The 17,360-nt window shown below is 34.7% G+C and overlaps 1 protein-coding gene and 1 pseudogene across 2 annotated transcripts in view; one reads left to right on the forward strand and one right to left on the reverse strand.

Moving 5' to 3' along the window:
• Window positions 1-5,298: 5,298 nt before the first annotated feature.
• Window positions 5,299-17,360, reverse strand: part of TDRD15 (tudor domain containing 15) — a gene marked incomplete at both ends in the record, with an annotated part of 36,022 nt that continues 23,960 nt past the window's right edge. Inside the window, one exon of the mRNA XM_081265167.1 lies at window positions 5,299-5,353. Within this exon, the coding sequence (XP_081121293.1) occupies window positions 5,299-5,353 (55 nt within the window). The remainder of the gene's footprint in view (window positions 5,354-17,360) is intronic.
• On the forward strand, window positions 13,702-14,645 carry LOC308633032 (lysosomal-associated transmembrane protein 4A-like; annotated as a pseudogene). The gene has a single exon. The product of its transcript is annotated as a lysosomal-associated transmembrane protein 4A-like (transcript).

Here is a 17,360-nt window from a genome sequence, read left to right on the forward strand (position 1 = left end):
TTCCCCACTGTGTCTAAAAGATGTGACAAGAGTAATTGTAATGGAGGAAAAGTTTATTTGGGGGCCCACAGTTTCAGAGGTCTGGCTCTATTCCTCAGGGTTCAAGGTGAGGCTGAACATCATGACAGAAGAGTATGTGGGACAGAAGAGGCTCACATGAGGACCAGAAAGCACAAAGAGACTCCACTCACCAGACACAAAATATATACCTTAAATGTATGCCCCCAGTGCTCACCTCCTCCAGCCACAACACGTAAAGATGAGGTAACAGAAATCTTATACAAAATCTTCCAAAAAAAAAAAAAAAAAGAAAACAAATACTTTTCAGTTCCACTTATAGGACCAATTTAATTAGAAAAAAAGAATTATGAAGGCATCTCTCTAATGATTAAGTCAAAGCTACCAAATTAAACCCAAAGAAATTTTAACATGATAAAATATCATGACTAAGTAGATTTTAGTCCATGAACACAAGATTGATTTAAAATGGAATAATGAAATAAGCCACAATAAACATCATATCAATATAAGAAATTTGATAAAATTCAATAAGTTTTCATACTAACTCTTAGCAAAGAAGATATAGAAACCTCTTTAATCTAGTATATAAAGATCATATAAAATATACAATGATCACTTTCACATATATCATATTTAATGTTAGAAGATTAAAAGTTCTTTTCAAAATCTAGAATGACACAAGAACCCTCACAACCTCTTTGTTTTATTCCAGATCACACAGAACTTAAGTACATCTAGGCAAAAAAAAAATTTAAAAATACAAGATAAAAAAAATTCATTTTTCATAAGTGACACTATTAGAAATGCAAATATTAATAAATGTACTTAGGGTCACTAGATACATTTATATTTTGATATACAAAAATCAAATTGTATTTTTTATGTAAGTTAACTAAATGTTTAAAAATTATAACATCAATGAGAGTATATAAATCATTAAAACCTAGCAAAATATCTATGATGTACAAGATTGCTATTTTTTAAATTATGAATTATTTTTAAAAGAAAGTTTAAAGGAACTAAGTTTCTTATCATATTTACAGACCAGAAAAATCAGTATTACAGATCTGTAATTCCCTAAATGATCTAAATATTCAATCAAATCCAAATAAAAATCAAAATAGCATATTTCTATATGAAAATTTAAACCTAATTATAAAGTTATAAAAATATAAAAGCAAAGTATAGGCAAGATAATCTTTTTAAAGGGATAAAAAAGGCAGTTAATTTACACTGGCAAATATCAAGGCTTAGTGTGATGCCACAGTAATTAAGATAATATGGAATTTACTCACTTTCTACATGACACTGTCAAAAAACAAAACCTGCCCATGCACAGATGAACATCTTATTAATGCCCATGAGCATATATCAGTGTTGTGGGTTTAAACATTACCCTTTTCAATAAATGCTTGTGGACCAAGTAAGTACTGCTCCACAATACTATGTGTAAAAAATGAGAGTTGACCCACTCTTTATATCCTACAAAAAAGTTAATTAACTTTTACATCAAACTCAAAATTCTAGAATAGAAAAAAATTTCACAAATTTAAGAGTATAGGAAGATTTTTTCAACAGAAAACAAATGCACTAAACATGGACAAAAATATACATACATTAAACTAAGAATTTCTGTTAATAAAAAATAATTATAGACTATCATAAAGAAAATAGAAAAAATTGCCACTAAAGGAAGATATTTGCAACAAGGGGCCTGGACTCATAAAATACACAATAAGAAAATTCTACCTCATGGGAAATTGGCCAAGAAGGAATAATTCACAAGAGGAAATAATTCTCTATACACATATAAAAAGTTATTTGACTTCATTGGCTACAAGAGACATGCTAATTTAAACCAAAATGAGATACTAATATCCATTGAATCCATCAGAATGACTTCAGATGAAAAAGAAAATTTTCAGTGCTGGTGAAAAAGTAGAGTTCTAAAACTCTTAATCCACGAGTGGAAGTGTAAACTGGTATGCCTACTTGGAAAACTGTTGGCAATAATTGCTAATCTACCAAAGTTGGACATATTTGGGCTCTATGACTCATCAATTTCTCTGTGGAGTATATGTTCAACTGAAAGTGTTAATGCACAAGAATTTCATAACTGCATTGTTCCACATGGCCATAAACTGAAAACAATTCAAAAATCCATCAGCAGCAGAATGGATAGAAGCCACATATTCATACAATGTAATGCTATACAGGAAGGATAATGAACTTCTATACTCAAAAAATGATAATATTAAATATGTAAAAACAAATACAAATTTATTTACATGAAGGTCAATGATGACTAAACAGAACTAATTTGTTCAAGGATCAGGTTCAAGCAGCAAAAATACGAAGAGAAGCAGGAAGGCTATCATCATAGATACTGTCACTAATTCAGAGAATTTCAGAATTAGCAATTAAGAAGGAATAGAAATTTAGTGACTGGTTGGTGATTACATAGGTGTGTTCACTTCCTGGTAATTCTTTAATACTGTACTATGTATGTTATACTTCACTTTTTAAAATGTTATTAAAATAATTAAATTATAGATGAATTAAGACTTCAATTGTTTATTATTTTTATTTTTTTAAATTTAAACTCATAATTAAAACTTTGCAAAAATAATTTTTAAGGGCTGGGGATGTGGCTCAAGCGGTAGCGCGCTCGCCTGGCATGCGTGCGGCCCGGGTTCGATCCTCAGCACCACATACAAACAAAGATGTTGTGTCCGCCGAGAACTAAAAAAATAAATAAATATTTAAAAATTCTCTCTCTCTCTCTCTCTCTCTCTCTCTCTCTCTCTAAAAAAAAATAATAATTTTTAAAAGCAGGGGCAGGGAACCTAGAAGAATAATATCCTATATAAGGGAGACTTTATTATATCTGAAAATCCATAGTCATAAAAACAAAAGATGGACATGATTAATTACATAAAGAGTTGAAACTTTGTTATAATCTTTGCCATAAAATTACCTGTAAACTGGCTGATAAACAAGGGGTTAACATCTTATAATATATGAAGAGCAAAAGTTAAAATCAGAAAATCCATAGAATAAATTCAGAGTGAACAAACTAAGAACTAAGTTGTTGTTCAAATTCCCTAGTCACCAGAAAACTCAAAATAAATCATTTTATACCTGTCACACTGGCAAATATATTTACAATCCTATAAGATATACTAGTGGCTATGTAGAAACAAGTTTTTCTCACATATTAATCATACACATTTTAACTATTTTTGAAAGCAAAATGGTAATGCCTATTGAAATTAATGCATTCTTTTATCCAGCAATTTAACTTACAAAAAGTTATCTTGGAGAAATAAAGTTAGCCTTTATAAGAATATACACACATGGGTGTGCATTGCTATATTCAAGGTGTCAAAAATACTGAAAGGGTGAATGGCTGCAGTAGAAAAACTGCAGTTGTAAATAGCATGCATGTACTTAAAAAAATAATTTGGACTACATACTTATCTTAGAACTATTTCCAAGAGGTATGCTAAGAAGAGCAAAATGAAGAAAAATATGCACAATTTTATTTTTCTAAAGTATAACAAAATGTGTACATTGTACTTGTATGTTTATAGAAGAATATTCACTCATATGTTTTATTACAGGTACATGGCGAAAAATCTAGGACATTATTATGACCTACTTTAAAACAGGGGTGGAGGAATTATACGAATGTATAAAGGAGGAAGAGAGAGAATTCAACTAAATGAAGGAAATTAATAAGTACAGTAAAAAAAAAACCTATAGTTAAAATGAATAACATGATCCCACTTGTTCGTTTATGTCAAATTATGTGTGTGTGTGTGTGTGTGTGTGTGTGTGTGTGTGTATAGCATCATGTATCCTCAAAAAATGCCGGTCACATTGAGACACCTGAAATTTCCTTTTGTTTGCTTTATTAATTTTTTAAAAATAACAGAAGAAAAAAATAAAAAAATAAGAGAAGACACTTATAGAGAGACTAATAGAATGAAGTGAGCTAAAAGGATTTTTTTACATACCAGACCGAATGCCACTAGGTGTCAGTAAAACCCCCCCAAAAAATTATAGAAGCATTCTTCACTGATGGAAAATTTTGCTTTTATCTACAATATTTACCTCGTAGAATATTTGAATTGTACTATATTCAAATTAAATATACAGATTAACAGAAGATTAAATAATGATCCTTAAAAGATAGACAATAAGCCTAATAAATATAGAGGTTAATATTGGTATATGTAATCCCTGTTTACTAAAACATTTATAGGATTTTTAAAACCCATTAAGTACTCTCTCTAAAAAGATTAAAAAAACATAATATTCAGTTAATCATTATTCATTTATCTCTTATCTAATATGTGTAAAATATGGAGACAAATTGAAATCACATTTATGGAAGTTTTTAATGAAGTCAAACAAAATGTAAATCAAATGTTACAAGTAAACTAAGGTACAGTGGCACATCATCTCGAACTCAGATATAGCCATGTGACTTAGCACCTCAAATCTAAATAAATATGTAAGCAAGCCACCAGACAACTAAAATTTTTGTCATCAACTTATTCAGTGAAATCAGTTAATTCATTACCACATTGCTACTTGTGTGGTACCAAACAGGTCTAATGAATTTTATGTGATTTTTAAACTATCCAATTGTTACAGTTACTACCTCAATGACTAATAAACAAAACAACTATTTTATTAAGTTCATGAGTCCTATATCTTGGGAGTTTGGATAGGGCGTGATGGAGTTGGCTTATCTCACTGTCATGTTCACTGTCTCAGCAAGGACAGTTCAACTGGCTAGTACATGTACCCAAGCCTCCCTAAATGATTTGGATTTCTCAGAGATTGGCTGTATCATGTAGATGGATTTCTCAAATAATGACACATGGTACCAGAGGCAAGTGTCTGAGATAATAAGGCTAAACTGCATCATCCTTATGACCCAGCCTGTGTCATATGGTATTACTTATATGATATGCTATGACTTCTAATATACGATACTGGTTATAGCAGTCACAAGCCTTCCCAGATCCAGGAGAAGGGAAGCCATACTCTTATCTTTTGTTGGGAGTGGCAAGGTCACATTGAATAAGAACATGTAAAATGGGAAATATTATTGTGACAATCTTTGGAAAATATGACACAGTCTGCCTACTGGCCAGAAAAATTCACATCCTTCCTTTATGCACAGTACTTTAACCCCTCTTCCAAGACATCCAAAGTCTCATTTCATTCTGACATCAAACAAAGTCTTGAATCTTATTATCTAAATCACGTCCAGTTGCAGAAGCTGTTCCTCAAGTATATGTCCTCTTGATCTGAAGACCTATGAAACAAAGTGGCAAGTTAGCCCCTAAACATCCAACACACAATTGTGTTATAAGCACAGAATAATTTCTACAAGTAATCTCATGGGTAGGGTAGCGGGAGAGGGAGAAGGAGAGGAAAAATACCAACAGGCAGAGAGCAATCACTGACACACAACAGTATTACTCTCAGTTCCTGTATTGTCTTAGTCATAGTTCCTGGAAATGGTTCTCCATGGCTCTTGGATCCATTCCTTAAATTTTTGGTTTCATCCTCTCAGTAATTCTACATCACTATATTTGCATTTGAGTTAGATTCTCTACCTTCATGGTCACAGGACTTTGGACATCAAAAGGCTTCTCTTTATTTTTTTTCTGTAAAATTTGACCAATTCCATTTAAATTCTTTAATAACTTTTAGTAATATTCCAGTGGATCAATTTATAGTATATAAAGTTAAAGTTCATAGGCACAATCTCTGAAGTAAATACTTCTTTGCCATAGGCTTACCAATAAGAGCTATAAGCATGCCTTTAAGCTCATTAAGAGGTCCATGAGAAAACGCCTAAGAGATTTCTGATGTATTAACAAGGTTTTATAGTCACATCCAGATCTTATCTTTATCTAGAGGTGTTTTCCTATTAACACTATGTGTTGATCTTTGCTTTAGGGCCCTTTTAAAATAAGAACATTCTGCCATCTGGAAAAGATATGAATGAAGATCAATTTGGTTTTTAAGTCAAGAAATTTCTGATTCATATATGTCTCTCTAATTTTTTCTATAAACTAACAAATCATAAGCTTCCTTTCCTCTATGATATCTTAAGAAAACCTGTTGGAAATAGTGCTGGGGAAACTGGACATCTATGTGTGCCAGAGTGAAATTTAACCCCTCTCTCTCACGCTGCACAAAACTCAACTCAAAGTGGATCAAAGACCTAGGCATTAGACCAGAGACCCTGCACCTACTAGAAGAAAATATAGGCCCAACTCTCCACCATGTCAGCTTAGGAAGTTACTTCCTCAACAAGACTCCTAAAGTGCAAGAAATAAAGTCAAGAATCAATAAATCGGATAGCATGAAAGTAAAAACCTTCTTCATAGCAAAGGAAACAATCAAGAGCCTGAAGAGATACACCACAGAATGGGAGAAAATCTTTGCACCTGCACCCTAGATAGAGTATTAATCTCTAGGATATATAAAGAACTCAAAAAATCAAACAATCCAATTAATAAATGGGCAAAGGAACTAAAGAGGCACTTTACAGAAGAAGAAATATGAATGGTTAAAAAACACATAAAATAATGTTCAACATCTCTAGTGATTAGATAAATGCAAATTAAAACTACACTGAGATGTCATCTTACTCCAGTGAGAATGGCAACAATCAAGAATACAAGTAACAGTAAATGCTGGCAAGGATATGGGGAACAGGGTTCTCTCATATGTTGCTGATGGGATTGCAAATTGGTGCACCACTCTGAAAAGCAGTATGGAGATTACTCAGAAAACTTGGAATGGAACCACCATTTGACCCAGTTACACCACTCCTCAGTATATATCCAAAAGAGTTAAAATCAGCATACTGTAGTAATCAGCCACATTAATGTTTATAGCAGCTCAATTCATAAAACCTAAGCCTTCAAAACAACCTAGGTGATCTTCAACAGATGAATAAATAAAGAAAATGTGGTATATATACACAATAGAATATTACTCAGCCATAAAAACCAATGATTTTATGACATTTGATAGTAAATAATGGATCTGGAAACTATGTTGCAATGTGAAATAAGCCAATTCCAAAAACCAAAGGTCAAATGTTCTACCTGATATGTGGATGCTAACACACAACAAGGGGGTAGGGAAAGCAAAGAAGTTCATTGGATTAGACAAAGTGGAATGAAGGGAAGTGAGGGTGGGTTGAAATAGGAAAGACAGTGAAATTAATTTGACTTAACTTTCCTATGTACATATGTGAATACACAACAGTGAATCCACATGATGTACAAACACAAGACTGGGATCCTAATTAGAATAATATGTACTTTATGTTTGTATAAATATGTCAAAATATACTCTACTGTCATGTATAACTAAAAAGAACAAATGAAACATTTCACTTGGAAATCTATTTATAGTCTTACACCTTACTTCATTTGTACATCTTCAATTTTATGTATTATGATAGTAGTAATTTTGCTAAATTTCTTCTACTATTTATGATAAAGTAATCCCATTCACCACTTTCCATGACATTTTCCTCACTTTCCTTAAAGCCCTCACTGACAGCCTCTGAAGACATGTCAAGTTTCTTTCATCGAGGCTTTTCGTATTTCTGCCCACTTCCCTGACAAAAAATTGAGGTAGTATCTCAATTCTGGTACCCAAATCTGTTCCACTTATCATTTCTACATAATACCTTATTGCAAAGCATGATGGTTAAAAGAATATTACACTCACAGATTCTGTGAGGCAAAAGTTCAGAGAGGACATGGGAGGGTTGGCTTTTCTTATCTCTATCATGTGTGAGTCTCATCTAGAAAGATTAAATGGCAGAGGACACATATGTCATAAAAGCACCTTAATCATGTCTTCTTCATGTGGCATGGGTTTCCCCACAGCATGACAATCTCCATAAAGCCTAAATTTTCTAGTAAACAAAGCAAAGGTTCATAGCCTTATGACCCAATCTTATCAAAGCCTTTTATGGTCACAGAGCAGCACTTCTCTGTATTCTTTGAAGAATAGGATGTGGAGAGGCGGCACTGTTGTAGTTATTTGAGGGGAAATAAAATCCTCCATACTAGTTTATCAAGAAAGGAGATGAAAATGCATAATGACAACAATGCAACATACATAATGACAAAAGGAAGAACCACTGTCTGCAACATTTTATCTTTGCTGTCTCTCAAACCCATATCAAGGAAATGAGAAGTCAGCAGATGAGAGGAAGCGCACACTCCTCATCAGTTTTCAGCTCAAGATTTAAAAAGCAGGAAGACTGCTCCTCTGCAGAGTGAGTGACTAAGGGAGTTCACCGACATTCAACACTGAGCAGTAGAACAACTGTAGAGACACAGAAAGTTGGAAACTTTGAACACGATAGAAGAAATAATGTATTAGAGATGGACCAGCTTAGTTACCAGCCCACTACTGAGGGGAGGGGAGTACAGGCAGAGATAGAGGAAAGTGTGGGAAATAAAATTGGCTTGCGAGAACCTGAGGAATATAGATGGAGGCTGATCTTAACTGACCCAGAGATGGTGTGGGGAGGTGATAAGTGATCAAATTCACTCAGCCAACAAGCAGAGTCTGCCAGGAACCACAGCTGCAGCAGCAGGAACCATTTACAGGAGGCCACAGGACAGCTAGCAGAAGCTGGAGATTGAGAACTCATAAAGGAAGTTGCCAGCTAGACCCAGCAGTCGCCTATTGTGGAGTCAAGGGTGCCTCTTCCAGAGTAATTGAAACAGGTGTAGAAAGGACTGTACCTAGGGTAGTGTAGGCTGGGGAAACTGAGGACATTCCCCCATTGTTGCTGACAATCCCATATAAGCAAGTGGGAAGATACACGTAACCAGTCAGACAGATTCATCTGTATTCAAGGTCTGATCCTTGGTAATTCACATCCATGGTGGTGGACTATGGAAAGCCTGTGGTGGTTTAGACTCCTCACCTTAAAAGTGGAATTTATGGGAGGACCCTCAGACCCAGATGTATAGCAGAGATCCACACATGAACAAACCCCATTTGAACCTCAAAAATACATCAACACATAAAATAGGGGAGAGAAAAAACCCAAACCAGCAAACATGCCCCACATAAAAACAGCTAGAGGGGGACCTCAGAATTTACAATAATTCTGAGACAACATCAAGAGAGTCATCGGCCTAAGTGAACATAGAGATATAGGCTAAAGGCATTAAGAACCTCTTCAATGAAATAAAAGCAGAAAATGTTCCTAACATTAGAAGTGAGATAAGACATCCGCATACAGGATGTATGTATCCAATAATAAATAGACAAGATCAAAAAAGAACCTCTCTAAGATACATTAGAATCAAAATTTCCAACATAGAAAATAAGGAAAGAATATTAAAAGTTGCAAGAGAAAAATGTCAGGTCATGTTTAGAGATAAAGGAATAGGCTCACTCTAGTAGGGAATCCTGGAATGAGATATTCCAAGATCTAAAAGAAAACAACTGCCAGTCAAGATTGCTATATCCCAAAAAGAAGTTATGTGATGTTGAGAGCCACAGCCGAGTCACAATGACGCATGGCATTTTTGCCAGAAGTAGTGGTTGAGAGGTGACACCAGCGAGCCATTAAGATGATGACTTTTGAGTTCTCAGGAAGTTCCCGTTGAGTTCCGGTTGAGCTCTTGAGGAGATTCCTGAAGAGTTCGCATTGGTTGGGGAAGTGCCGGTTGGTGGTTCTTGGAGGAGCCGCGTGGGTGGCGTTCGGGAGAGTTCCCGGGGAGCGTGTGTGGAGTGTGCTGGTGGAGTTCAGAAATAAAGTTTGTTCCAGCTTCAGTGGCTTGTGATTTGTGCCCAGCCAGATGGCGGCAATGTTTCAGAATTGATGTGGAAATAAAACATTTCCAGGATGAGGATAAAGGAAAAGAAATTTGTGTGGGGTGGGGATACAGGTCTGGGGATTAAAACAGGGGCCTTGTACATGCAAGGCAAGCACTCTACCAACTGAGCTATAGATACCCAGCCCAAGGAAAACCTTCTTGTCCACTAAGCAAGCACTACAAAGAATGAAGATATACTGCACATAGAACAACTAAAAAACAAACCCAAAACATCCAAATAGATGAAGCACACTAGAAAAGCAAGTAATTAAATGAAAATTAAGATCAAATGAAATATAGCAAAAATAAACAAACAAATGAAAGGAAATAACAAACATCTATCCATAATAACATTGAATGTAAATAGACTCAACTCCCTAATGAAAGACTGACAGAATTAATTAAAAAAAAAAAAACAAGATTCAACTATATGCTATTTGCAAAAAACTTCTCATAGGCAGACACCCATAGACTGAAAGTAAAATGAAGGGGAAAAGTATTCCATCCAAATGGAGTCCAGAAATAAGCAGAAATAGTCATTCTCCTATATTATAAAGCATATTTTAAAACAAATAATCAGAAGAGACAAAGAAAACTACTACATACTGGTTAAAGGCACAATCTAACAAGAAGATAAAATGATTGTAAATATTTATGCCCCAAATGCCAATGCATCTAATTACATGAAAAATAAATACTTCTTTTTAAAATTTATTTTAGTTAGGTATATGTGATAGCAAAATGCATTTTTATTCATTGTACACAACTGCGGCACAACTTTTCATTTCTCTGGTGTACACGATATAGTGTCACACCCTATATGCAGTCTTATAGGTAATCATGTCCATCTCATTCTACCATCTTTCCTGCACCCCTGCACCCTCCCCTTTGCCCTATCAATGTTCCTCCATTTTCCCCATGCCTCCCCCTCCCTGTTTTGAATCAGCATCCACTTAGAGTATCCAAAAATTTCCAACAGAAAATTTCTAGAATAAATGAATTCAGCAAAGTAGCAGAATACAAAATCAATACCCATAACTCAAATGCATTTCTACACATCACTGATGAATCCTCTGAAAGAGAAATTAGGAAAAAATTCATTATAGCCTCAAAAACAATACTTGAGAATCAACAAAAGAGGTGAAAGGCCTCTACAATGAAAACTATAGAACACTAAAGAAAGAAACTGAAGAAGACCTTAGATGATGGAAAGATCTCTCATGCTCTTGGATAGGCAGAACTAATATTGTCAAAATGGCAATACTACCAAAAGTGTTATACAGAATTAATTCAATTCTTATTAAAATACCAATAACATTCTTCATAGAGCTAGAAAAAGCAATCATGAAATTCATTTGGAATCTTTTTTAAAATCTAAGCTAAATTAATAATCAAAATGACCATACTACCCAAAGCACTATACAGATTCAATGTGATTCCAATTAAAATCCCAATATTATTCCTCATAGAAATAGAAAAAGCAATCATTAAATTCATTTGGAAAAATAAGAGACCCAGAATAGCCAAAGCAATCCTTAGCAAGAAGAATGAAGTAGGAGGCATCACAATACAAGACCTTAAACTACACTACAAAGCTAGTCTAAAAAAAATGGCATTATATTGGCACCAAAATAAACATGTAGACCAATGGTATAGAATAAAAGACACAGAGAAAAACCCACATAAATATAGTTATCTCATACTAGGCAAAGGCGCCAAAATACATACATTGGAGGAAAGATTGCATCTTCAACAAATGGTGCTGGGAGAACTGGAAAATCATATTCAGCAAAATGAAAATAAATGCCTATCTCTCACAATGCGTAAAACTCAACTCAAAGTGGATCAAGGACTTAGGAAATAGTCCAGAGACCCTGTGCCTAACAGAGGAAAAAGTAGACCCAAATCTACTTCTTGATGTTAAATCCCAGCTATATCCCAATACAATAATACTGGGTGATTTCAATACACCCCTATCACCAATAGACAGGATCATCCAAACATAAAATCAATAAATATATATTCTAACCTACATGATACTATAAATCAAAGGGACCAAACAGATACCCATGAAATAATTTCGCTCAAAAATAGCTGAGTTCACCTTCTTCTTAGCAGCTCACAAAAACTTTCTCAAAACAGATCATATTCTAGGTCAAAATGTAAGTATCAACAAGCACCAAAAAAAAAAAAAAAAAAAAAACCCCAACCCTGATATAGTCCTATACATACTATCAGATCATAATGAAATTAAATTAGAAATCAGAAGCAAATTAATTATAGAAAACACATAAGCACATGGAAATTTATATGAGGAATAGATCATAGAAGAAATAAGAAATTCAAGGGGCTCGGACCAGGGGCGGGCGTGAAGACGTGTCGTTTGCCTTTGGAGACTGTGACTGAGCTCCCTGGGTTCAACCGCGGGGCGGAAAGCTTTTGTCAGGGACTGGCCAAGAACGCGGCCCGCGAGATACCCGATGGTGTCCATGACTTTCTTTCTTTTTTTTTTTTTAATTGATTATTTAAAGCATTACATAGCTCATGATATATCATCTTTCATACATTTGACTCAAATTGTGTTTTGAACTCCCATTTTCACCCCAAATACAGATTGCAGAATCACATCTGTTACATATTCACATTTTTACATAATGCCATATTAGTGACTGTTGTATTCTGCTACCTTTCCTATCCCCTACTATCCCCCCCTCCCCCCCTCCCCTCCCATCTTCCCTCTCTACCTCCCCTGCTGTTGTTCAATTCTCTCCCTTTTTTTCCCTCCCCCTTGCCCCTCATAACCTCTTATAATTTTATGTATCATTGAAGGTCTCCTACTATTTCCATGTGCTTTCCCTTCTCTCTCCGTTTCTCTCCCCCCATTCGTCTTTGTTTACTGTAGTCTTTTCCTCATGCTCTTCCTTCCTGTTCTGTTCTTAGTTGTTCTCTTTATATCAAAGCAGACATTTGGCATTTGTTTTTTAGGGCTTGGCTAGCTTCGCTTAGCATAATCTGCTCTAATGCCATCCATTTCCCTGCAAATTCTATGATTTTGTCATTTCTTAGTGCTGCATAATACTCCATTGTGTATAGATGCCACATTTTTTTTATCCATTCATCTATTGACGGGCATCTAGATTGGTTCCACAGTAGGACACCCATAGCCCAAGAGTTAACAACAAGAATAAACAAATGGGACTTACTTAAACTAAAAAGTTTTTTCTCAGCAAGAGAAACAATAAAAGAGGTAAATAGAGAGCCTACATCCTGGGAACAAATTTTTACCCCCCACACCTCCAATAGAGCCCTAATATCCAGAATGTACAAAGAACTCAAAAAATTAAACAATAAGATAACAAATAACCCAATTAACAAATGGGCCAAGGACCTGAACAGACACTTCTCAGAGGAGGACATACAATCAATCAACAAGTACATGAAAAAATGCTCACCATCTCTAGCAATCAGAGAAATGCAAATCAAAACCACCCTAAGATACCATCTCACTCCAGTAAGATTGGCAGCCATTATGAAGTCAAACAACAATAAGTGTTGGCGGGGATGTGGGGAAAAGGGTACACTTGTACACTGCTGGTGGGGCTGCAAAATGGTGAGGCCAATTTGGAAAGCAGTATGGAGATTCCTGGGAAAGCTGGGAATGGATCCACCATTTGACCCAGCTATCGCACTTCTTGGACTATTCCCTGAGGACCTTAAAAAAGCGCTCTATAGGGATACGGCTGCATCAATGATTATAGCGGCACAATTCACAATAGCTAGACTGTCCATGACTTTCAAGCGGAGCCGCAGCGACCGGTTCTACAGCACCCGGTGCTGCGGCTGTTGCCATGTCCGCACCGGGACTACCATCCTGGGGACCTGGTACATGGTAATAAACGTGTTGATGGCAATTTCGCTGACTGTAGAGTTGACTCATCCAAACTCAACGCCAGCTGTCAACATTCAGTGTGAAGTCGCTGGTAACTACTACTCATCTGATGATGCCTGTGTCCTTTCTGCCATCTCTGTTGTTATGTTTATCGTTAGTTCAATGCTAGTATATGGAGCAATTCCTTATCAGCTGGGTTGGCTGATTCCATTCTTCTGTTCCCGGCTTTTTGACTTAGTTCTCAGTTGTCTGGTTGCTATCAGTTCTCTCACTTATTTGTGAAGAGTCAAAGAATATCTGGATCAATTACCTGATTTTCCCTACAAAGATGACCTCCTGGCATTGGACTCCAGCTGCCTGCTATTCATTGCTCTTGTGTTCTTTCTGGTATTTACCATTTTTAAGGCTTATCTAATTAACTGTGTTTGGAACTGCTACAAATATATCAACAACAGAAACGTGCCAGAGATTGCCGCGTACCCTGCCTTTGAAGCACTTCCACAGTATGTTTTGTTTTGCCAACCTACTAAATGAAATGGCAGTGAAGATGCCCGAGAAGGAACCACCGCCTCCTTACTTACCTGCCTGCAGACGCTCTGCCTCTGTCAATAAACCCTATACCAGCTTCTTGTCTTGTTTATTTTACAGAGTGCTGCATTACAGGGCTCTTCAAACTTGTTTGATACAAAATACATTGTCTTTTGTCTAAGCATTTATTTTCAAACACTAAGAAGCTTTTTGGACATTCATTAAGTCTTTTTGTTTTTTGTTAAGACTATTACAATTTAATACTTTTCAAAGACAATCTAGCATAAAAAGAACAAAGTGCCATTGTATGCCTTCAACTGCATTTAACATTTATTGCCTACATTTTTAAAAAAAGTTTCCAAATAATATAAAGTTCCACCTCAAATTCTTAGGGGAAAAAAAAGAGCAAACTAATTCCAATGTCAATAGAAAACCGAAAATAATGTCACAGTCGAAACCAATAAAATTGAGAATAAAAAAAAATATACAAAGCATCGATAAAACAAAGAATTGGTTCTCTTAAAAAAAAAAGCTAAAAACCCAGCTGAACTAACCAAAAGAAAGATTAAAAAGAACCAAATTAACAAAATGAGAGCTGAAAAAGGAGCTAGCACCACAGATAATTCTGAAATCCAGAGGATCATTACAAACGATTTTGAAAATTTATACTCCAATAACTGGAAAATCTAGGCGACACTGGCAAATTTCTAGACTCATACAACCTGCAAAAAAATGAACCAGGAATATAGAAAATCTAAACATACCAATATCAAGCAATAAAATTGAAACAGCTATTAAGAGCCTTCAAATGAAGAAAAGCTCAGACAGATTCTCAGCTGAGTTCTACACCACTGTTAAAGTAGAGTTAACACCAGTCTTCTTCAAATTATTCCATGAAATTGAAAGGAAGGGAACACTCCTCAATACATTCTGTGAAGCCAGTATAACCCTGATACCAAAACCAGACATAGACACATCAAGGAAAGAAAGCTAAAAATCAATATTCCTGATGAACAAAAATACAAAATCCATAATAAAATATTAGAAAAATTTATTCAAAACATATCAAGAAGATAGCATAATTACCCAGATATGCAAGGTTTGTTCAACATATGCAAATGAATACATATAATTACCACATAAATAGAATTAAGAAAGAGAATCACATGATCATCTCAATAGATGCAGAAAAGGCCCTTGATAAAATCCAGCACACATTCATGTTAAAAAAAAAACTGGAGAAATGAAAGAAGGAAGAACTTATCTCAACATTATAAGGGCTATATATGATAAACCAAAGCCAACGTCATACTGAATAGAGAAAGCACATGGAAGCATTTTCCTATAATCTTAGGAACAAGATAAGGATATCCACTCTCATCCCTCCTACTTAATATAGTTCTTCTATATTCTATAGTTCTTTCAATCAGGTAAGAGAAAGGAAACTAAGGGATACAAATAGGAAAAGAATAAGTCAAATTATCTTTTTGCTGATGACATGATCCTATATCTAGAAGAACCAAAGAACTCCATCAGAAGACTTTTAAGTTGATAAACAAATTCAGAAAAGTAGCAGGATACAAGATCAATATTCAAAAATCAATAGCTTTTCCATACTCCAATAATCTCCGAGAAAGAAATCAAAAAACTATCTCATTCACAATAACCTCAAAAAATAAATAAAACCCTTGGAATTAATCTAAACAAGGAGATGAAAGACCTCTACAATGAAAACTACAGAACACTGGAGAAAGAAATGAAAAGACAGCCTTAGAAGATGGAAATAACTTCCTATGTTCATAAATAGGTAGAATTAATATTGTCAAAATGGCTATATTACCAAAAGCATTATACAGATTCAATGCAGTCCACATGCAAATATGGCGTTCTTCAACAATTAGAAAAAACAGTCCTAAAATTTATTTGGAAGAATAAAATACTTAGAATAGCCAAAGTGATACTGAGAAAGCAGAGCAATGCTGGAGAGATCACAATTCCTGATCTCAAATTATACCTCAGAGATGGAACAACAAAAAGAGCATGGTTATTGGCACTGAAAAAGACATGAAAGAAGAGCAATGAAATAAAACATAAAATAGAGAGACAAACCCTTATAGAAACAGTCATCTGGTACTTGACAAAGGTGTGCAAAACATGTTGGAGAAAAGACAGCCTGTTAAACATATCCATATGTAAAAGAATAAAAATTGATTTTTCACCCTGTATAAAAGTAAACTTGAAGTGGATCAAAGTCTTAGAAATTAAATGAGAAACTTCAAGAAGAAAACATAGGTTTAACATTCAAAAAATTGATGCAAGCACTATGTTCCTCAACAAAAACCATAAAGTTCAAGAAATAAAAATAAGAATCAATAAGTATAACAGCATCAAATTAAAAACCCTCTGCACAGCTAAGGAAATGATTAAGATCATGAAGAAAGCCTACAGAATAGGATAAAATCTTTGCCGGCTACCGCTATTACATACATAAAGAACTTAAAATACATAAAGAACTTACAAAGCTTAACACTAATGACAAACAGTAAATAAATGATAAAAAAAAACCACCTAAACATTTTCCAAAAAACAAAACACAGACAGCCAACAAATAAATGGAAAAAAATGAGCAATATATTTAACAATTAGGGAAATGCAAATCAAAACTACAGTGTAATTTTATCTCACTCCAGTTAGAATGGCAATTATTAAGAATACAAATAAAGGCTGGTGAGGATGTGGTGGAAATATACACTTACAAATTTTTGATGGGACTGTAAATTAGTAAAATGACTCTGGAAATTCCTCAATAAACTAGGAATGGAACCACCATATGACTCAACTATCCCACTCCTTGGTATTTGTCTAAAAGAACTGAAATCAGCATACCACAGTAATGAAGGCACATCAATGTTTATTGCAACACAAGTCATAATATAGCCAAGAATAGTGCTCATCAACAGAAGAATGGAAAAGAAAAAAAAAAAAATATATATATATATATATATATAGAGAGAGAGAGAGAGAGAGAG

Source organism: Spermophilus citellus (genome assembly GCF_964194105.1).
Source record: "Spermophilus citellus genome assembly, chromosome: 13".
NCBI classification, from domain to species: Eukaryota; Metazoa; Chordata; class Mammalia; order Rodentia; family Sciuridae; genus Spermophilus; species Spermophilus citellus.